This window comes from Caretta caretta, chromosome 5, assembly GCF_965140235.1.
Source record: "Caretta caretta isolate rCarCar2 chromosome 5, rCarCar1.hap1, whole genome shotgun sequence".
NCBI classification, from domain to species: domain Eukaryota; kingdom Metazoa; phylum Chordata; order Testudines; family Cheloniidae; genus Caretta; species Caretta caretta.
Window position 1 is genome coordinate 112,305,796 of NC_134210.1, and position 23,614 is coordinate 112,329,409.

At 41.1% G+C, this 23,614-nt stretch overlaps 1 protein-coding gene across 4 annotated transcripts in view; it reads left to right on the forward strand.

Moving 5' to 3' along the window:
* ADAMTSL1 (ADAMTS like 1) overlaps window positions 1-23,614 on the forward strand; it is a 687,776-nt gene that overhangs the window by 155,698 nt on the left and 508,464 nt on the right. For all 4 annotated transcript variants that reach the window (XM_075128816.1, XM_075128819.1, XM_075128817.1 and 1 more), the window contains exon 2: window positions 23,196-23,315. In XM_075128816.1, coding sequence (XP_074984917.1) covers window positions 23,196-23,315 — 120 coding nt within the window. The remainder of the gene's footprint in view (window positions 1-23,195; window positions 23,316-23,614) is intronic.

A 23,614-nucleotide genomic window follows, 5' to 3' on the forward strand; every position in this document is an offset into this window, starting at 1 on the left:
GAGCTGGGTGAGAGTTGTATTAGTTGCAGTAGTTAGGGAGTATGTGTGTGCTTTATCAGTTCTCCTCCTTGGTCTCTTGGTTCACTATAATTTTCTTTAAGTAAAATTTAAAATATGGTTTTCCATGAACATTTGGAGGTGGGCCAGAGTGGTAACTGCCTTTTGTCTGGAGTTTGTCTAGGAGGTTTTTTGCCTCTGTGTTCAAGGCATTATCTGCATGTTACATGGATGTTGAAGTCTCTCGCCATGATGAGCCTTGTGAACACTGTTGCCATATTGACAGCATGTCTGTCACTTTCCCTCAGAAACCGTCAGTGTCATGAGGCCTGTAGATTAGCAGGATGCTCGTGTTAGTCTTGTCTCTAGATTTGCAGATTATGTGTAGCCACCCAAAGGACTTAATTTCACAGGAGCTCCTCTTGGGAGGTGGACGAGAAGGTGTCCTTCACCTTCCATGCTTGAGATTTTGAGATGAGTCATGGAGTCTATAAGCAGTGCTGAACAAGGTTGAGAAGGTTTTCTATTCTACAAGCTATCCAGGTCAGACGGTTGTCTGGTAGTCCACCTTAAGGTTAGTGGTGACCCACATTGCTTATTACCCAAGAAAGGTAGTACATTTTTGTACAAACATCTCAATCTTCTCCAGAAGTTGACACATGAGGAATTCCTAGATGTTATAACCTGTTGCTGTCCTCTGTGGTCACAATATGACACTGTGATATGACTTAATGGGCCAAGGTGTGTGTATCCTAGTGATGTGTAGTGCCTGTCTTGTTCCTGTTATCATGGCTGCTTCTGCTGATTCCTCTGCTGTGAAGCATTCCACTTCTTGCTCTCCTTTGCAACCCTTCATGGATGAAGATGGGGGTTGGGCCAGTGTCTTCCTCTCCCTCCTCCTTAACTCCTAATTCTGGGCTTCTGGCTAGCAGCAATGAGATGTCAAGTGTACTACTACGTGCAGTACTCAGACACTCTGTTGCCACTGGGCAGTGAGTGAAGTTAGCAGGTGCCCATCTCATGACATGACAACAATTGTTACCCTCGGTCATACAGTAGATAGGCCAAGGACTGACAAGGCATGATGGAGAATGACCTCTTCTCACTCCTGAAACAGGTTCTTTCAGGTCAGTTTGAAGCATGCTGGTGAGCAGTGAGGGTCTCCCATGTTGTAACTGTTCGATGAATGACTACTTCACTGGCTAACAAGCTTCACTTGCTGCTCCTCAAAATTTGGTGCACCGAAGAAATCCTTGCTGACTTACGTAATGCTAACATGGTCCCCATGTTCAAAAAGGGAGACAGAGCCGACTGTGGCAACTTTCGAGGCATTGCCCTCCTCTCCATCGCTGCGAAGATTCTTGCTAGAATCTCATTGAATTGCCCGCTCCCTCTTGCAGAGGAAGTACTTCCAGAGTCCCACTGTGGCTTCAGACCATCATGAGGCACCACTGACATTTTAGCAGCCAGGCAGATCCAGGAAAAATGTCAAGAACAACATCAGGAGCTGTATATGGCCTTTACCGACTAGACCAAAGCCTTTGACTCTGCCAACCATGGGGCTCGCTGGAAAATCATGTCAAAGTTTGGCTGCCCAAGCAAATTTATCCTCATTGTAACTTCTCCATGACCAGATGACTTCCTCCATCCTGTGCAGTGGCTCCACCTCTAAGCACTTTGTCATCTGAACTGGTGTAAAATAAGGCTGTGTACGGGCACCCACCCTTTTCTCCATTTTCTTAGCAGCTATGAAAACATTAACCCAAGACCATCTACCACAGGGCATTGGCATCCAATATCAGATTGACATCAACCTCTTCAACCTTTCTCGTCTCAGTGCCAGAACTAAAGTAATATCGGCAACAATAAATGAACTCCAGTATGCAGATGATTGTGCTATAGTTGCACACTCAAAGGAGGATCTTCAAACAGCCCTTAATTCAGTGGTGGGCAACCTGTGGCCTGTGGGCCACATGTGTCCCATCAGGATAATCTGATTGCGGGCCACGAGACATTTTGCTGATGTTGACCATCCACAGGCACAGCCCCCTGCAGCTCCCAGCAAAAGGTCTCACAGCCCGCAATCAGATTACCCTGATGGGCTGCAAGTTGCCCATCACTGCCTTAATTCTTTCTCTGATTCTTACAGAAGCCTAGGGATAGCTCTGAACATCGCCAAAACAAAAGTTCTCCACCAGCCAGTCCTTGGTCAATCATCAGACACAGCAAGGAAGATGTATATCGACAAAGAAGAACTGGAAAATGTAGAATACTTTGCCTATCCTGGCAGCCATCTCTCACAGAGGGGAGACATAAACATTGAGATTCAGCACAGAATTTGCTCTGCCAGCCTTGCCTTTGGCAGACTGTCTTGCCGGGTGTTTAACAATCACAACATCAGAACACACACTAGACTTTTAGTTTATAAAGGAGGGGTAATCCCAACTCTCCTCTATGGCTGTGAGACTTGGGTGACCTACAGAAAACACCTGAAAAACCTGGAACGCCAGCACCAGCACGTTCTATGGAAGAGCCTCAACATAAAGCAGGAGGATCATCGTACTAATGTCAGTATCCTCACATTAGCCAGCGTCTTCAGTGTTGAGGCCCTGATTATCCAGCACCAGCTGAGGTGGAGCGAACACTGTGTGCGTACGCCTGATGGACGCTTACCAAAACAACTGCTGTATGCCCAATTCACGAAAGGAGAAAAGAAATGGGGAGGCCAAAAGAAATGCTTTAAAGACACTCTCAAGATAAACATCAAGAGATGTGGCATCGACACCACATGCTGGCAGACAGCAGGATACGGATAACTGGTGAAGACTTGTCGGAGAGGGAACGTCCACTTTTGAGGAAAATAGCCTTGCCCTGGTCACAGAAAAATGCCAGAAAAGAAAGGAAAGACAACTGTCACGCAGCAATCACAGGCCAACTCTGTCTTTCAACGCTACCTGCAATGTCTGCCAACGAGCCTGTGGCTCAAGAATCAGGCTCTTCAGTCAACAAACGACCCATGAAAAGTAAAACCTGTGGAAGAGCTCATTCTCTACTTCAAGGGATCGACGACTTCAATCACCATGGATATTGTCTGTTCATTACTACTAAATTAACTTTATAAAAGAAAAACACAGGATTGCAAATTGCAGAAAACAGTGAGGAAATTTTCCATTTCCCCTTTTTCTATTTCGCTCATGTTTTACTTGGTTTCAGTTGGGTGGTGATACAGAAGGATATTTTTTGGAAGTGTTAATGTCATACATACAAACGAGTGTAACTGTGAAGACTCCAGTTTGGACCAAAGTCCCCAATGGTTTAATTGTAAATCTGTGAGCGTGGAGAGAAATTGTTAGAATGGCCTATGGTAATAAAATTGGTGGTGGAATTTTTCAGGAAACATTTCATTACTCTGTAATAGTAGAATTTATCCCCTGGGGGTTGCACAGTTGCTACAGGGAACCCAGAAGACAGTCTGAAATAAAACCCCAACAAAAGAAAAATCTCTTATCAAGAATTCCCACCTTAAACCCTGGAGCTCTTAGTTTTATAATTTCATGTTTTTTTTCAACTACTGCCTAGTAATTGGTGACTTCAGACATTCTTTGGGTTGACTAATTTGTAGTGTTTTCAAGGTAATTTTTTTTCTTCTTCAGCAGAAATGAAAGAAAAACAGATCCATGTAAAAAGGTGTTTCTGAACAAATGACAGTCTTCCTTTGTTATATATTTTTTCTCTTTTTAATAGAACCAGAAGATTTGGAGATGTAAAAATCATTTTGACCTGCTCCACATTGAGTGTTTTTTTTCTATTCAGTACAAAATACTAGAGTCTGTGCCGCTCTATTTTGTTCTCTTTCCTTAAAAAGATTCTAAAAACTATAGCATTTCTCCCTTTATATAAAACAACTGTTTTGTTTGCCACCGTTAACTTAATGTGAAATTTAGTTCCTGTTAAAATTACAAAGTCAGTGCTCTTCACCAGAAACTTCAGACCATTCCCACAGCTTTCTTAATGGTACACAGGAACTGCCAGACTGGATCCAGACCAAAGATCATTCTGTCTCTGTCTGTAGCCAGTTCCAGATGCTCCACTGGAAGGTGTAAGAGACCTGCAGATGTGGGATAATCTGTGCGCCCCCTTTCCCTTTCTTGTTAGGTCTTAAACTGATTTCTAATAGCGACTGGATGAATCATGACATTTGTTATCCTTAATTATAATAACTGGATATTTTTTCTATGGGTGGGGGTTGTCTATGGGCCAGGCAATAAAACGTGTACCTGGCCCATGTCATATGACTTGGTCTTGGGTTGTGGGGCTATAAAATTGCAGTGTTGATGTTCAGGCTCTGGGATGCAGGCTCTCTGAGTGAAATTTGTAAAGTAGGGAAGCAATAGGTTTCTCAAAGCTAAAGACCTAGGTAAAGAGCATGTGAAAGTCACTGATGTACACATGTGTATGTATAACTGATTAGCTGAGTCAGGATAGCGTGGGACCCTTAATCCCAGAGTTGTGAGTTCAAGCCCTACATTGGGTGCCTCTTTTCTAACAAGTCATTCTTGCATTAACAAAAAGGTTTGGATTTCCAGACCATCAGTGCTAATAGCATGAGCCTCTGCCTACTGAGTGAAATGACTAAATTAAGATAGCTAGAAACTGGTGCAGTTCATAAACCTTTTATGTAGATTAGCCACTAGGGGGCACAGAGATGCACACACATCCATGGTATATGCATATCGGTTTGATCAAAAGCCAGCTGAAGTTAATGGAAAGACTTTGAACCAGGATTGGAATTAACTTCCCTGGGTTTTGGATTGTGTCCTTTGAAAGCATTTAGGTTAGGGACTTACCACTGGGCAGGGATGAGTAGAAGGGTTACCACTCATTCCTCCAGGCATTCCAGAATCCCTCACCCAATGACTCCTGTCCTGCTCCAGCCTTCCTCTCTAGAGTCATCCTGGATTTTCCTGCCTGAGTGTCCCCTGTGCGGTTTCATATTCAGCAAGGTGAGCCCAGTGAGAGTATGGACCTTCCAAATCCTACAGTGCAGTAGGTAGCACGTCTGTGTTCGGTGTGCGGGCAAAATCTGGATTTAGCTATCATTGGAAGTGGATAGGTGACACCATGGGTCACCCCAGGAAACTGGGACTTTCTTACCTACCTAATAAGCTGATCACCCTGTGCTCTGGGAAAGGAGGTGGGAGGAGCACCCTCAGTGCTGATGAAGCAAGACATTTTATATCTGTCAAAATGTTTAGCTATTTGCATATTTAATACTTGCACACTTGTTTCTATGGAATGTCCTGTCAAACTAATGAAACATGAAGCTACACAGGATAAACATATTAGCTAGATGTGTTGCCTAAGACCATCAGAAATATTGAAGAATCCTACTTAAACTGCCAAGAGATTTCAATCAAATGAGTAATTTTCTTCACGTAGCTTTTCTGGTAGCTCACGTATATCCTTTGTTTTTTGAAAGCAAATGCTAGCAAGGAATTCTGCACTCTATCCTTGAATTGTAATAAGTGGAGAAGAGCTGAAAGCTATTAGCATTCCAGATCAAGATATTTTACTTTGGAATATATGCTGAGCTTTGAATAGATGCAATAAATTCATCTGTTTTACACAGGTAGCTTACAGTTCCAACAACTTCAGACTGAGTCTTCAGAATGAATTAATTCTTAATTCCCTAGAGCTAAATTGGGACACAGCACAGTCCATATTGCACAAATTCCTAGCTTCCTAAGGGTTTCCTCAGGTTTTTTTTAATGGTCTTTGTCTCTTTCCAGAATTTCCAAGTTATGGAATTCTGCTCGCCTCTCTGTCATAACCTTAAATAAAAGGGGTACTCTCCTGCTGATTCTCAGTGGTTGCTGGACACTACTTTTTCTCAGTTTATGTTGTGTTTCTTTCACTCTCAAATTTAGGAGGAAACTAGCTCTAGTTCAGGTAGGGTGAGAAAAGGAGAGAACAGCCATATATAAAGCCATATAAGACCAGCTTGGCTTAACGGTGAAATCCTAGCGGATCTTAAACATAAAAAAGAAGCTTACAAGGAAGTGGAAGGTTGGACATATGACCAGGGAAGAGTATAAAAATATTGCTCGGGCATGTAGGAATGAAATCAGGAGGGCCAAATCGCACCTGGAGCTGCAGCTAGCAAGAGATGTCAAGAGTAACAAGAAGGGTTTCTTCAGGTATGTTGGCAACAAGAAGAAAGCCAAGGAAAGTGTGGGCCCCTTACTGAATGAGGGAGGCAACCTAGTGACAGAGGATGTGGAAAAAGCTAATGTACTCAATGCTTTTTTTGCCTCTGTCTTCACTAACAAGGACAGCTCCCAGACTGCTGCGCTGGGCATCACAACATGGGGAGTAGATGGCCAGCCCTCTGTGGAGAAAGAGGTGTTTCGGGACTATTTAGAAAAGCTGGACGTGCACAAGTCCATGGGGCCGGACGAGTTGCATCTGAGAGTGCGAAAGGAATTGGCAGCTGTGATTGCAGAGCCATTGGCCATTATCTTTGAAAACTCGTGGCGAACGGGGGAAGTCCCAGATGACTGGAAAAAGGCTAATGTAGTGCCAATCTTTAAAAAAGGGAAGAAGGAGGATCCTGGGAACTACAGGCCAGTCAGCCTCACCTCAGTCCCCGGAAAAATCATGGAGCAGGTCCTCAAAGAATCAATCCTGAAGCACTTACATGAGAGGAAAGTGATCAGGAACAGTCAGCATGGATTCATCAAGGGAAGGTCATGCCTGACTAATCTAATCGCCTTCTATGATGAGCTTACTGGTTCTGTGGATGAAGGGAAAGCAGTGGATGTATTGTTCCTGGACTTTAGCAAAGCTTTTGACGCGGTCTCCCACAGTATTCTTGTCAGCAAGTTAAAGAAGTATGGGCTGGATGAATGCACTATAAGGTGGGTAGAAAGTTGGCTAGATTGTCGGGCTCAACGGGTAGTGATCAATGGCTCCATGTCTAGTTGGCAGACGGTATCAAGTGGAGTGCCCCAAGGGTCGGTCCTGGGGCCGGTTTTGTTCAATATCTTCATAAATGATCTGGAGGATGGTGTGGATTGCACTCTCAGCAAATTTGCGGATGATACTAAACTGGGAGGAGTGGTAGATACACTGGAGGGCAGGGATAGGATACAGAGGGACCTAGACAAATTGGGCCAAAAGAAATCTGATGAGGTTCAATAAGGATAAGTGCAGGGTTCTGCACTTAGGACGGAAGAACCCAATGCACAGCTACAGACTAGGGACCGAATGGCTAGGCAGCAGTTCTGCGGAAAAGGACCTAGGGGTGACAGTGGACGAGAAGCTGGATATGAGTCAGCAGTGTGCCCTTGATGCCAAGAAGGCCAATGGCATTTTGGGATGTATAAGTAGGGGCATAGCGAGCAGATCGAGGGACGTGATCGTCCCCCTCTATTCGACATTGGTGAGGCCTCATCTGGAGTACTGTGTCCAGTTTTGGGCCCCACACTACAAGAAGGATGTGGATAAATTGGAGAGAGTCCAGCGAAGGGCAACAAAAATGATTAGGGGACTGGAACGCATGACTTATGAGGAGAGGCTGAGGGAACTGGGATTGTTTAGTCTGCAGAAGAGAAGAATGAGGGGGGATTTGATAGCTGCTTTCAACTACCTGAGAGGTGGTTCCAGAGAGGATGGTTCTAGACTATTCTCAGTGGTAGAAGAGGACAGGACAAGGAGTAATGGTCTCAAGTTGCAGTGGGGGCGGTTTAGGTTGGATATTAGGAAAAACATTTTCACTAGGAGGGTGGTGAAACACTGGAATGCGTTACCTAGGGAGGTGGTAGAATCTTCTTCCTTAGAAGTTTTTAAGGTCAGGCTTGACAAAGCCCTGGCTGGGATGATTTAATTGTGGATTGGTCCTGCTTTGAGCAGGGGGTTGGACTAGATGACCTCCTGAGGTCCCTTCCAACCCTGATATTCTATGATTCTATGAAAATGCCCGTATCTCCAATATGGTATTCTTAAATGAATGCAAAAGATTACATTGCTCACGAGACCCACACAAGAGAGATGTGTCTTGAGACCCCTAGGAGTCTTTCCATCAATTTTGGATGCTTTTCTAAAAGATGTGCGCTACTTCAATCACAAGTTATTGATGAACGATGCTGAATGCATTGATGGCCTGATGCGAGAATTACTGGGTGAAATTCTCTAGTCTTTGTTATGCAGAAGGTCAGACTAGTTGATCATAATGGTGCTTTCTGGACTCAGAAATCTATCAATCTCTGAAAATGCTCTGAAGCATCATCTACTGAAACTGAGAGTTGCATGTTAAAAAACAAACTTCCGGTAACTCTGTTACAGAAGCAGTACTGTTGGCATTCCAAGAAATTGTTGTCCTGATATTACGTGGATAGATTATGGCTAATCCTTGCATAGTTGCACAATAGGGAAAAGGGTACAAGGAGTATTCTTTTTGCACAACCCTATAATGTGGCTGAGGAGGACAGACCATGATGGTGCTTTGAAGATGACAGCTGCTTGAAGGTAGGTGGAGAAAGTGGCTGAGCTTACTGGCTGGACATGGGGAGGAGGGCATGCAGCACGAGCCCTGGGGGCTGTTTGGGTCCTGTTCTGTTGTGCACCTGTCTGACAGAATTCTTCCTGGGGAAACATCATCTCTGCAAAAGGTGGGATGTAGGCCATAATGCTTTAGTAAGTGACCGCCACCAAGAAGAAACACAGGGATGAAATTTTAAAAAATAACTTCAAGATGTCATCTTTTTGAACGTTCTCAACAATGGTTCTACAAATGATTTTTTTTTAAAAGGAAGGAGTTAGTTTCAGAGGAAGCAGGTATTGATTTGGTTCCTCAGTTGGTATAAATCACTGACTTAAAGCTATGCTGCTTTACACGAGCTAAAGATCTGGCCCATAATTTGCTAATGTATGTCGAATATCCCACGCTTATGTTAATTACAGAAACTGTTCAGTTCCATATTTAGCGCATAAAGATCAGAGAGCAGTTTTGATTCTGATTGCAAGAGTGTGGTCCAACTCACTTCATGAACAAAAACATGTGACAGAGTTTCAGCATACCAAAAATGGAGAGAGAAAGAAATATGTCCAGCATCGTAAACATACTTAAAATAAAAAACTACATCCACATATTGTACAGAACAAAAAAGATGACTCAACAGTTATGAAAACCAGTTTTATTGTTGGCAGGAAACATTAAAAATTCCATCATAAGAATAGCCATATAGGTCAGACCAAAGGTCCATCCAGCTCAGTACCCTGTCTGCTGACAGTGGCCAATGCTAGGTGCCCCAGAAGGAGTGAACCTAACAAGTAATGATCAAGTGATCTCTCTCCTACCATCCGTCCCACTCTCTTACAAACAAAGGCTAGGGACACCATTCCTTATCACCATCCTGGCTAATAGCCATTAATGGACTTAACTTCCATGAATTTATCTAGTTCACTTTTAAACCCTGTTATAGTCCTAGCCTTCACAACCTCCTCAGGCAAGGAGTTCCACAGGTTGACTGTGTGCTGTGTGAAGAAGAACTTCCTTTTATTTGTTTTAAACCTGCTGCCCATTAATTTCATTTGGAGGCACCTAGTTCTTATATTATGGGAACAAGTAAATAACTTTTCCTTATTCACTTTCTCCAAACCACTCATGATTTTATATCTCTATCATATCCCCCCTTAGTCTCCTCTTTTCCAAGCTGAAAAGTCCTAGCCTCTTTAATTCCTCCTCGTATGGGACCCGTTCCAAACCCCTAATCATTTTAGTTGCCCTTCTCTGAACCTTTTCTAATGCCAGTATATCTTTTTTGAGATGAGATCACATCTGTACGCAGTATTCAAGATGTGGGCGTACCATGGATTTGTGTAAGGGCAATAGGATAGTCTCCGTCTTATTCTCTCTCCCTTTTTTAATGATTCCTGACATCCTGTTTGCTTTTTTGACTGCCGTTGCACACTGTGTGGACGTCTTCAGAGAACTATCCACAATGACTCAAGATCTCTTTCCTGATTAGTTGTAGCTAAATTAGCCCCCATCATATTGTATGTAAAGTTGGGGTTATTTTTTCCAATATGCATTATTTATCCACATTAAATTTTATTTGCCATTTTGTTGCCCAATCACTTAGTTTTGTGAGATCTTTTTGAAGTTTTTCACAGTCTGCTTTGGTCTTAACTATCTTGAGCAGTTTAGTATCGTCTGCAAACTTTGTAACCTCACTGTTTATCCCTTTCTCCAGATCATTTATGAATAGGTTAAATAGGATTGGTCCTAGGACTGACCCTTGGGGAACACCACCAGTTACCCCTCTCCATTCTGAAAATTTACCATTTATTCCTACCCTTTGTTCCCTGTCTTTTAACCAGTTCTCAATCCATGAAAGGATCTTTCCTCTTATCCCATGACAACTTAATTTACGTAAGAGCCTTTGGTGAGGGACCTTGTCAAAGGCTTTCTGGAAATCTAAGTACACCATGTCCACTGGATCCCCCTTGTCCACATGTTTGTTTGACCACTTCAGAAAACTCTAATAGATTAGTAAGACATGATTTCCCCTTACAGAAACCATGTTGACTTTTGCCCAGCAATTTATGTTCTTTTATGTGTCTGACAATTTTATTCTTTACTATTCTTTCAACTAATTTGCCCAGTACTGACGTTAGACTTACCGGTCTGTAATTGCCGGAAACACCTCTAGAGCCCTTTTTAAATATTGGTGTTACATTAGCTATCTTCCAGTCATTGGGTACAGAAGCTGATTTAAAGGACAGGTTACAAACCATAGTTAATAGTTCTGCAATTTCACATTTGAGTTCCTTCAGAACTCTTGGGTGAATGCTGTCTGGTTCCCGTGACTTGTTACTGTTAAGTTTATCAATTAATTCCAAAACCTCCTCTAATGACATTTCAATCTGTGACAATTCCTCAGATTCGTCACCTACGAAGGACGGCTCAGGTTTGGGAATCTCCCTAATATCCTCAGCCATGAAGACTGAAGCAAAGAATGCATTTAGTTTCTCCACGATGATTTTATCGTCTTTAAATGCTCCTTTTGTATCTCGATCGTCCAGGGGCCCCACTGGTTGTTTAGCAGGCTTCCTGCTTCTGATGTACTTAAAAAACATTTTGTTATTACGTTTTGAGTTTTTGGCTAGCTGTTCTTCAAACTCATTTTTTGCTTTTCTTATTACATTTTTACATTTAATTTGCCAGTGTTTATGCTCCTTTCTATTTACCTCATTAGGATTTGACTTCCACTTCTTAAAAGATGCCTTTTTATCTCTCACTGCTTCTTTTACATGGTTGTTAAGCCATGGTGGGTCTTTCAATTGGTCTTGATTCAAATGAACCATATTTACCTCATGGTATGAAGTTAGTTCCCTAGAATATTTCATGTTGGATCTTTTAAAGTTTCATTCCTTCAGAATGATGCAAAAATCCTGAATTTTATTATAGCCTTGTACAAGTTTTCATGAAAACTTACCAGCCTGGGCACAAAATACATATGACAACCCTCTGCCATGATAATGGAAAATTAACCGTTGTTTATTTGCCTATCCAAAAAACCATTAGCCTAGATTTAATAGAATTTTTCAAAAATAGATCATAAATGAAGGAGGTAACCAGAGCAAAACTGAGTTGCAGGTTATATGGATAGGATTACTACTGTATTCTGACGTCAGTTATTGGCATTTCAGTTGTCTAAACTGTTGTAAATACTTATAAGATTTGAGAGAGACAAGGTGGGTGAGATCTTTTATTGGACCAACTTCTGTTGATGAGAGAGATAAGCTTTCGAGTGACACAGAGCTCTTTCTCAGGTCTGGGAAAGGTACTCTGCATGTCACTGCTAAATATAAGGTTGGATAGTTAGTTTAGTATAAGTAATTAGCGCACATTATAAGGGACCGTTCAAGCTGAATGACCTGTTAACAACACTGTAGTCATAGGGGGATTAGTGGGCTACAGATTGTTATAACAGACTCTTATCCAGTGTCTTTATTAAGACCATGATTTTGAGTGCCTACCAACGTTATGAATTTAAGCTCACAGACTTGTCTTTTGAAAGTGTCGTGCATGTTTCCTTTGAAAATGGGGACTGATAGGTCAGATATAGAGTGATTGCTTTGTTAAAAATTTTCACCCATAGGTGTTTTTGTCTTTTATTTTTCTGTGTGAGGTCATTCAAGAGCATAGTGAATGTCAGGTTTCACCCACAAGGTTGCTATTGGGGCATTTAGTGCAATGGACGAGGTACACCACATGTTGTGATAGGCATGTGTAGGAGCTATGGATTTTAAAAGGTATGTCGGGGAGGGGCTTGTTGATCATTTTAGCAGTGGAGATGTGTCTGCAGTTTTGCATTGGCTGTTCTGGCAGGGTCTGGTGCCACTTTGAGTCAGTGTGTCATGGTCTGTGGGGAGCTTATTTCTGATGATGAGCTGGAGAGGCTGGGAGGTTGTTTGAAAGCCGAAAGAGGGGTTCAGGAAAGACTTTTCAGGATGTGATCTCCATCAAGAGTGGGTTGTAGTTGTTTGATGATTCCCCATATGAATTCCAATATGGGGTGGTAGGTCAGACAATTAGGGGTGTGTGGTCAGAAGGGGTTTTCTTTCTGTATTGAAGCAGGTTCTCTTGGGGTATTAGGGTGGCCCATTCCATGATGCGATCTACTTCTCTGGTGGAGTGTCCTTGTTTGGTGACGGTGGTTTTGAGTGTGTTAAGGTGTGTATCCCAGACTTTCTCCTCAGAGCATATTCTGTGGTATCTGGGTGCCTGACTGTAGATAACAGATTTCTTGGTGTGTTTGGGGTGGTTATTGAATCTGTGAAAGAAGGTGTGGTGGTCTGTGGGTTTCTTGTATATAGCTGTCTGTAGGGTTCCATTGCTGAAACTGATCATGGTGCCCAGGAAGTTGATGCTGGTGTGGGAGTGTTCCAGAGAGAGTTTAATGGACTGGCGGTAGAAAACTAAGGGAGTTTGTCATCTGTTCAGAGGATGAGAACATCCTGGGACTAACACAGCTACAACAACACTACATATAAGATTTGCTCAGTAGAAACAATGAAAAAAAAGTCATTTTCCCACTGCTATAATTAAGCTGTTGTTGGAATTCTCATTCGTATTTAATCAGTTAACTGGTGTGATGACCAATCCTATGACAAGACTGCAAAGACAAGCTATAGTTGCCTAGGAGTGACCAAACTGAAGATACCATTATTTTGAGTTCTCTCCTTTCGTACCATCTAATATGACAGAAGTACAGTAGGAGAATCTGGAACTTTCACAGCCAGTAATTGAACTTCTCCGGGAAAATGCACTTTAGGGTCTGATACAGAGCTAATTAAAGTCAATGGGAAGATTCCCAATAGAGGTCCCTAGAGCAGATGGAATCTTGTCTGAATTTTTTTTTGGGGGGGGGGGGGCATAGAAAAGATACTGGACTCTAGGCAGAAGGTAGAATGAAGCAGAAAACAGATCTAAGGTAGAGTGGAATATCACTTGTCCTCAAGGGAAATATCTTCCCAGAATATTTTAAAAGAAAGTAGTCTTCATTATCAACAAAGTGGGCAGCAAAGAGAACCTAATTGCAATGAACCAAATGAAGGGTTATAGGTAGGGCCCTACCAAATTCACAGCCATGAAAAAGGCATCACGGACGGTGAAATCTGGTCTCCCACCGTGAAATCTGGTGTTGTGTGTGCTTTTACCCTATACTATACAGATTTCATGGGGGAGACCAGCATTTCTCAAATTGGGGGTCCTGACCCAAAAGGGAGTTGCAGGGGGGTCACAAGGTTAGTTTGGGGAGGGGCGCAGTATGGCCACTCTTACTTCTGTGTTGCCTTCAGAGCTGGGTGGCTGGAGAGCAGTGGCTGGTGGCCGGGTGCCCAACTCTGACGGTGGTGCCCTGCCAGCAACAGTGCAGAAGTAAGGGTGGTAATTCCATACCATGCCGCATTTACTTCTGCGCTGCTGCCTTCAGAGCTGGGTGGCCAGAGAGTGGCAGCTGCTGATTGAGGGCTCAGCTCTAAAATAAGGACGCTAATACCATACCATGTCATCCTTACTCCCAGCCAGCAGCAGCTGCTCTGCAGCTGCCCAGCTCTGAAGGCAGCACCATCAGCAACAGCAGCAGCACGGAAGTAAGGGTGGCAGTAGTGCAACCACCCCTACAATAACCTTACGACACCCCCCCCGCCCCCCACATACACAACTCCTTTTTGGGTCAGGATCCCTACAATTACAACACCATGACATTTCAGATTTAAATAGCTGAAATCACGAAATTTAAAATTTTTAAAATCCTAGGGCTGGGAAATTGTCTAAAATGGACCATGAATTTGGTAGTGCCCTAGCTATTGGAAACTGAATATCTTAAAAATGTATATCGTACTTCTTGACTCCCTTGGCTAGCAGTACACTGACTTACTACTATGGATCATAGGGATGTGACGCTTGAGTATCAAAACACCAGCCCAAAGTAAAACTGTAACCCATCATTCTGAAGTTTTATTTTCGAGAGCAGAATATAGTGCAATGAGTTTCGAGGAAGACGGATCATATCTTCTGTAGAACAGCTTATTATTTCATCTTTCAGGATCTCAACTAAGTTCAGCAAAAAAGGAGGCTAAAGGATTTTAAATCTTAAATCAAAATAGTATGATGGTCTCTGCTGAGAAATAAAGCCATGAGGAAAAACCTCTGTAAGCCACTGGTGGAGGATCAAGCTTTCCATTTTCCACATGAAACTTGGGTGGCACAAGAAGATAGTGAAACAAAACCTTTCATAAATGTCTTCATTGCATCTAAATCAGGTTATTTATTTTTAATGATTCCTGTGAGACTGAAGGTTGTATGGTTTGTCAGATCTTTAAAACAAGCCTAATATGCAAAGGCATTTCCTAGTACTCTAAAAAAACAACAACAAAGTGGAGTAAAATATATAGTAACCCAACTACATTCATAATAATGTGTACTGCAATGTAATAGTACATTCTGACCTAATTCTAGCATTGTCTGAAAATTAACTCATCTTGATTAGGTCACAACTAAAAATGACTTGGGTCTCACTAGTCCCAAGTAAATATGTATCCACAGTCCTAAACCACCATGTAATCTGCATTCTCTCTGCAGGCAGGGCCTATGTCCTAGACTAGGTTGGAGGCTGAAGTGTGTGGCAAGTCAGGACTGAAGTACATTGGTAAGGCTGTGTTTTGAAATTTACACAGTGCTTTCCCAAACCATGCCTTGATCTAGTTCCTCATGTTACACATACCATTTTAAACACATTTTAAAATGTGTTTCTGCTCTGAAAAGTGACTAAGAATAGCATGACGAGGTTTTATACTTGTCTAAGAAAAGCTGAATAATAATAATGCACTGAGATAAGAGGCAGCAGGAATTCCCTGGGTTGTATGTTTTGGGTTTTTCTATGGCAATGTCCCACAGCAATTCATGTATCTCCCTCTAATGTATTTTGAGCAACAGTAACAGTTTGGCATGTTTTCTCAAGAAACACATGGATGGAGCCCAGCCTTGGATGGCTCCCACTGTCAAAGCAGAGTAAATTGTTTTGTTTTGTTTAGTTTTCATCCTGTTTTATTAAACTGGAGTTTAAAGAAATCTAAATATTGTCTACGGAGTACCTGTAAATTAAAAAATAGGTAAAACTGTAAAGCTGAATCTCAGCAGACTGGTACAGGACCTTTTTGCACCTGCACGTTCTGTGGTGATTTGTTAACTGCTAGGAGGAAAGCTTTAATCAACAGGATTTAAAAGTAGTTGTGTAGCATTGATTTGTTTGCTTCTATGTTAGTTCATCTTTCATTCCCACAGTCTGCTCCTCATATTTTTTCCAGCAAAGGTTGCTTGGCAGCAGTAGGACTGGTGTGTTTTCATACATTCTACATTTTTGCCACTCCATTTGATGGGGCCATATTAGCTTTCTCCCTTGTCAGAACACTGTGGGTCAAGTGTAGGCGTGTGTATGCTTTACAAATTTATCCCCATCATTGCTAATGTCTCTCGAAGATGTTAGTTGCCGGTGGTTTTGTTTGAAGGACACTTCACGCTGTAATTCTTGAGTGCAAATCACTTTTTCTTTTGTTCACTTATAATGAGAGACTGAAATGGAGCTTAAATAATTCCTCCAATGAATACATTAACCAGACTCTTCTATTGTGGCTGTTTAAGAACTGAAAATAATTAGCACAAAAAGCCACTTTTCCTTCACAGAACTTCTTTTAAAAGAAGTCAGGGCATTACCATTAAGAGAATCATGAATTAAGTCTCTGTGGGGAAAGGGGAAAAAAGATTAAATATATTTCAAGCCCAGCTGAAAGATTTTCTTGTGGGAACACTTCCCAGCTGAATAAAACATTCCCTGGGGAAATATTTGTAGTTGTATTTTGTGGCATTTGTGAGTATCTCCAGAGGAGCCAAATAACAGTCTCCTTTTCTTTCACAGAACTAAATCTACAAAACCACGACACACAATAGCTAATTTCCAAAAAGACAAGTTGCTGGTTCAGAAATATAATAAAATCACAATACAATGGTTTGAAAAGGCCAGAGACAGAAAACCAAATTGTTGATATACAGGCCCCCAATTTTGTTTTCCACTGTTAGATATTTTCTTTACTGCAGCTGGGAGGGGGGGTCTTTTTTGTCCCCCTCCCCTCTTCAAGATATGTACTTTTCTCTTCAGATCCCAGAAGAACATGTTGCAATATCTAGAAATGCCATTTTAGGATTGCTTTTGATGAAACAGTAATTTCTCCCATTTCTAAAACTAAATTATCAAACTCAGATACAACAGTATCAAAATTAAAGTGAGATTTTCAAAGGCTGAAACCAGTGAGGCACCCAGATCCCACTGAAAAATCAGTGAAAGTTGAGCACATAACTCCCATTTGCGCCTTTGAAAATCTCCCCCATCATGATCCATGTCAACATAAACTCCGCTTCAAAACCAGTTGGGGGCAGTAAGCAGAGGGAATGCAGCCAATACTTAGACTACAAACAGTGGAATGCGGGAAATAGCAGGGTCCCCTGAGGATCTGCACTAGGGTTCATAAGTGATCTAGAAAAGGGAGTAAACACTGAGGTGGAAAAATTTGCAGACAATACTAAAATACTCAAGATGGTTAAGTCCAAAGTGGATTGTGAATAGTTACAAAAGGATCTCACAAAACTGGGTGACTGGCCAACAAAATAGTAGATGAAATTCAAAGTTAATAAATGCAAAGTAATGAACATGGGAAAACATAATCCTAACTATACATACAAAATGATTGAGTCTAAATCAGTGTTCACCTCTCAAGAAAGAGATCTTGGAGTTCTCATGGTTAGTTTCCTGAAAACATCCACTCAGTGTGCAGCAGTAGTGGGGGAAAAAGCTAAAAGAATGTTAGGAATCATTAGGAAAGGCATAGGTAATAAAATAGAAAATATAATACCCCTATATAAACCCATGGTATACCCACACCTTAAATACTGTGTGCAGTTTTGGTTGATCCATCTCAGAAAAGATATATTAGAATTGGAAAAAGTACAGAGAAGGGCAACAAAAATGATTGGGTGTATGGAGCAGCTTCCACATGAAGAGAGATGAAGACAACTGCTACTGTTTATTTTAGAAAAGAGACAACTGAGGGAGATATGATAGGTCTATACAATCATGAATGGAGTGGAGAATGGGAGTAGGGAATGTTATTTACACTTTCACATAACACAAGAACCAGGGGTCACACAATAAAATTAATAGCTAGCACCTTTAAAAGAAACAAAAGTGCACAGTCAACCTGTGGAACTCCTTGCCAGGGGATGTTGTGGAGGCCAAAATTATAACTGGATTCAAGAAAGAATTAGATAATTTCAAGGATAAGTCCATCAATGGACATTAGCCAAGGTGGTCATAGACTCAATCCCATGCTCTGGACATCCGTAGCCTCTGACTGCCGGAAGCTGGGACTGGATAACAGGGAATAGGTCACTCCAATAATTGCCCTGTTCTGTTCATTCCCTCCGAAGCATCTGGCATCAGCATTTCAGCACTGTGGAACGACAAGACACTGTGCTAGATGGGACATTAATCTGACCCAGTATGGGTAGTGTTATGTTCTTAAGAATTTCCCAGTTTTGATAGTGCCAGAGTAGTTCTGGGAGTGTGGGATTATGGAGTGGGTGAAAGGAACATTTGTAGATGAAGAAAGCAGTTGAGACTCCAGACTTAGCCCTCTGGAAGAGCCATTTGATAATCTGTAGGTGTAGAGACAGGTTGCTCCTTAAAAGTCTGTTACTCTTCCTGCTCCTGTTGTGACTCCTAATTTTCCTGCCTACAAGGGCATTTTGTGTGTACAGGCAGTAAGCTGTCACCCCAAATTTCTTCTGTCTGCTCCCACGGCATTCAACTCCAAATAGGTGGCTTCACCATACACCCAGCAGCATGCAGCTTGTTGAGTGATGGAATGGAGGGGGGAATAAATCATTGGAGTTACACTAGCATTGCCCCAGACAAAATGAGAGTTGAATCAAACCCAGTAACTTTCAGTTGTTCCTAGCTTGTGCTGCCTTTTTAAATGAAAAATTAGTGGCATGTAATTCTCCAGGTTTTGTTTCTTATATCTTATCGAAGTGAAGGAAAGGTGAAGGTTGATAGACATCCTGTACCTCAGAGCAGCAATGAGTGGCTGCCAGACAGCCGGGAGATAGGACAGATGGAGTGTTTCAGTAGCATTCATGCTACTTCTGCACCACAGACAGATTTTTGTATTTTGTTCATACCTGGTCTTTCAGTTTACCATTGGGGGAAACACTTTCAGGCTTCACTGGGTTTAATCTGAAAAGATGATTTATACATAGCAAAGCCTTCTCTAAAGGGGACTCTCTCACACACTCTTTGATGTTCCCCTGGAGGTTTTCTTTGGGTTTCTAGGTAGTTGACCTTGAACACTCCTAAATGATCACTTTAGTATCCCCCCAGGAGCATCCAGGATGAGTTATGTAAACTTACCATCTTGGGGTTTTGATTCTGCCAACCTTAACTGCACTTTTGACAGTGGGACTGTACAAGTAAGGTACTTCCCAATAGGCATCCTTCAAAATAGGGCTTCACAGTGCATAGCCTGTGGGCTATCAACCCAATGTAATTAAGGGTGACAGACTCAGGCCCCAAAATTGAAGCCTCCCTTCTACATTTAAGCAGTGTTTGGATTCAGCAATTTTGGTCTGGCCCATTGTAAAGATGTGGTCAACTTACAAAATTCAGAGCTGGATTCAGATTTTGAATCCAGGTCTAGTCAAGGACAAAAAAGAAGAGCTCAGATCAAAACCAGGATCCAAAATTGTCAGAGATCAAATGCAGTAATAATAATTTTCATTTTATTTCAGCACTCCTCTTAGGGAATTTTTGTTAAATCCTCCTTTGAGGCAACATAGCAGTGCTAATCAACAAGTGCCTTTGGCAGCCAGCAGGTATGTGGACATACTTGTGGCTGCTCTAGGGTGCCTTTTCTTGTTTAAGTAACTGTTGTATAGAGTCAAGAGTTTCACTTAGTGCTCATAGAAGAGGAAGAATATAGCACTCTTTCACGTAGGAGAAGGCAGGTACATAAAGCTGAGAAATTTCTTCCATGGGGGCTTTTTATAATACAAGCATTGTATATTTTGTACCCAGAATTCTGACAGTAATGAGTTTCCTGTTTGATTTTTAAAATAGACTTTAAATAGTTTGAGTCCCCTGGACTGATCAGTTATATTTAAATTTCTCTTGGTAGGTGTAAAAAGGTGTTTGAAATACATATATTTTGGACCACATTTGGCTACTCATACTTTGTGAGTAGCCCTACTGGAATAAATGGGGCTACATGCATTAATAAAGATATAAAAATCTAGCCCTATATTATTATACTTATATTTGACATGGGCCAGACTGTGCCATTCTTACTCAGGATGAGTAGTATCTTACTCCATGACTAGTCTCAGTGAAGTCAATGAGACTACTTGTAGAGGGAGGTACTACTCAATGGAAGTAGAAGTTGCATCTTTTCCCTCCTAGTTAGCATTAACTCATTTCTATTGCTGTTCTGTATTTGTTCTGTAGGCTGATCGGAGCTCTCATCTGCACTGAGTTTACACCATTAGGTGTAATAGTTACTCATGGTTTACACGGATCTGAAGGAGATGGGAATTGAGCCAAATAAGTCTTGCTTTGATTTTTACACAATTAATGTTACCCCCTTCCCATCTAATAAAACAACGCTTTCTGGGTTTTTTTTAATAGCACCCTAACATACTGTATTGCAAAGCACTTTACTGAATGTTGAGCAACCTTAAGGAATGGAAGAGCACCTTCATCATTTAATAGCACCAATGAGAGCCGTAAAACAATCATGAAGTGATCTCCTTCCTTATAGTGAGCAACAATTGTGCTCCCCCCCCCCTTCATATTCCTGTTCATCAAACGTTGCTTTCAAAGTTGTTTGCAGGGCCTTGTCACTGTCTCCTTCCTCCTTAATTCCTTCAGCATCTCCTACCCTATAGCAGCTTCAGACTCCCACCTCCTTTTTCATCCGATCTGCTAAAATGATTAGCACTGAAATAGTTAATCATTAACACTTGACATGTCAAGTGTTACTGCTAGGCTTTAGAGTTAACAGCACAATGATATTAATGAAGGCTGGGAAAGTTGGGAGCTTCCAGAGCCTTTTATTTCAGGCTGTCTAGAGGATGACCACAGGTTTGTTTATATTTGCAAGGTTCCTATTTGGAAAATTTCCTTTGTAACTCACTGCTTTTTAAATGAAAACGTAGTTTCTGCAGAATCTGAACATGTCATGTGGGCCACACATATACACAAATTTAGTGAAGTGTGTTAACCCTGAGCTTATCAGCTCCTGTATTCAGCTTCCCAAAACTTGACCTGAATCATTAATTGACCTGAGTTATATTCTTAGTTTCACTTACCTTAGGTGATTAAATCACAGGTAGAGAAAGGCACTTTAAAAAAATAAAACCCCAAACCATATCATTTCTATTGCCGACGTCACATTTTATCACTGAATCACAGCTGTCACAAATGGGATGAATGAGGACTAATGAGGAGCTACTTTGGGGAGATTTTGTAATCATAAAATCTATAATCCATAATCTTTTTTTAGTGGAAAATGTAATTTAGTGGTAATTTTTGGTCGTGAAAACGTCTATATTTCATGTATCCATCATTGCTATGACACAATGATACAAGAGTGTGTTATTCAATGTTTGCTACAGTGTGTCAGGATGGATATAAATTAGACCTTGCATCTTAAAAACATATCCTTTTCATAGAAACTTTTTTTTTTACTTTTATAGCTAAGTAGCTCAAAGGAGTAAGGTGCCCCTTACCGATCTGACTGCAGCAACCATGTATCCCGAAGCGGCTATCTGCTCTCCTAAGCATTATAAGCATATAATTCAGGTTGTTCTGTGCAGAGATACCAGGTTTTTCCATCCGTCGCCCTTTTTGTATTATTTCCTAATTCCTCCCCTCTTTCCTTATTAGTTCTTCTGTTTCTAGCCACCCCATTATAGTTTTTCTGACTTTGCAGCATCTCTGCTCTCACTGCCCAGCTGGAAGGGAAGACTCCCTCCTCTCAGACTGTAATACCAGCTAGCTGTCAAGCAGTGGTAGATATAGTCTTCATCCTCTCATTGGACATACTTCATGTCATATCCATGGGGTTCCCAGATGCTCCTCTGCTGCTCAGCCTTTTAGAGCTAGACTCATGTTAATTATGGCATCTAGTTTGCAGGTGCAGGGATATAAGAAATAGTATCAACAGAAGCAGGGGGAAAAAATCAGAAATAACTTTTCTTGTTTACAAAATAGCTGGCAGACAGGTGTCTAATAAGGGATTTGTGAGTAATACTTCGCCATTTGTAAGTAATGTGCTCTTTTCAAGCTCACAATCAGTTACCCCTGATATCATATATTACTACAGCACTTGGTATTCCATATATATACCCAAAGTGGTTCCCATTCCAAAATCAACAATTAACATGCTTTAGTATCTGATCATAAATGTTGACCCTTGAAGGATGTATATTATATTAGATGTATAGGCTGTAGTCCCAATTACTAAAATATAAAAACATAATGTAGTTGTTTACATACAGACCTGGACCTATATAGATAAAACAAATCTAGTGAGACTTTACTTTAGCAAGTTGAGCCTTGTTCAAAATATGTTGCAACAGAAATTAAATTGGAAAAGTTACTAGAATTCCAGTTGATAATGAGTTCCCTATTTTCTGTTAATAACGTCCTCAAACATTTTTCTTTGCTGTGGAATTCCTTGTTTCAGCCCAAAGGCAGCTTTTTGTTTGTGGGAACTTTGAAGGAAAAAACCCATAAGTACCACTGGTTTTGAGAATTTAAAACACGTGTTCTAATTTTAAAAAATGTGGTTTGATTCTTTTTGGCTTTGATAACACCACCAAGAAACACAATGAGAAATTAATTATTGTTGTGAGCATTACAGTAGCACCTAAGGCACTGTTCTGACATGTAATGAAATAACAGTCTGTGCCTCAAACAGCTTTTCAAACTTTGTTAGGCTTGGAAATAATTAAATCAGAAATTAAATTAAAATGATCAACCATGGATTTGCAGTATTTTATTTTCCTTACCCATTAAGATGCATATGCACTCACTTGTATACATACATTATTTCGGCCTTAGTAGCATCCATCTCTACGCATACCTAAACATTTCCCCTTCTTACCACCCAACCTTTACATAGGCCCAATGGATTAGGACGCCTCTGGGAATTCTGTCTTTATAGTTCAGAATGTATTTTAAGAAGATATCACTTCACCACATAGCATTTTAACTATGATCTACGGCTCTGCACGCCATACTTTTTGAGAAACAAATTCCAGCTTGTTCCACCAACAAACCTTTCGAATCATTGGACATCGGAGCAAACTATTAACTACTTCGTTCTTTTAAATGCAGGTCTCCGTTTTCATTAACGGCCACTCTGGTCAGAGCTGGAATTAATTTTCTAATCTAAAAGACAAAAAAGGCCACTAACAAATATCCTGGTTCACCAGGTCTCCTCCTCTTTTTCTTTCTTGGATATGATCCTGATGGCAATGTTGGGGCATTGCTTTTCTTAATGTGCTATTATCTTTCTAGGTTTGTGGAGACCAAAACCAAGGAGCTGTTTTTCTGCGTGAATTTACATTGATTCGGAGAGAGAGCCTCCATGACGATTTCCTGTCTGACTTGCTGAATAACCATAAAACTGAAGATCCGGTAGGACACTCCTTTTTAAAAGAAAATATTTATTTTATTAATACTTCATACTGAAATGAACATTTTCTGGGCTGTGAAATTTTGCATCCGGTCCTTTGCTCTGTTGTCCCTTTATGGAAAAGTTCAGGCCTTAGATGTTATGAAGAAAACAACAAATGACCAGAATAGAAATGCAATTAGAATAGTGACAGGCTTGTGTAGAAAATTGCTGGTGTTTGATATACCTCCTGTACATTTAAGGACAGATTTTTCAAAGGAGCCATAATTTGGTCCCTAAAATTATGGTTAGCAATATTCTT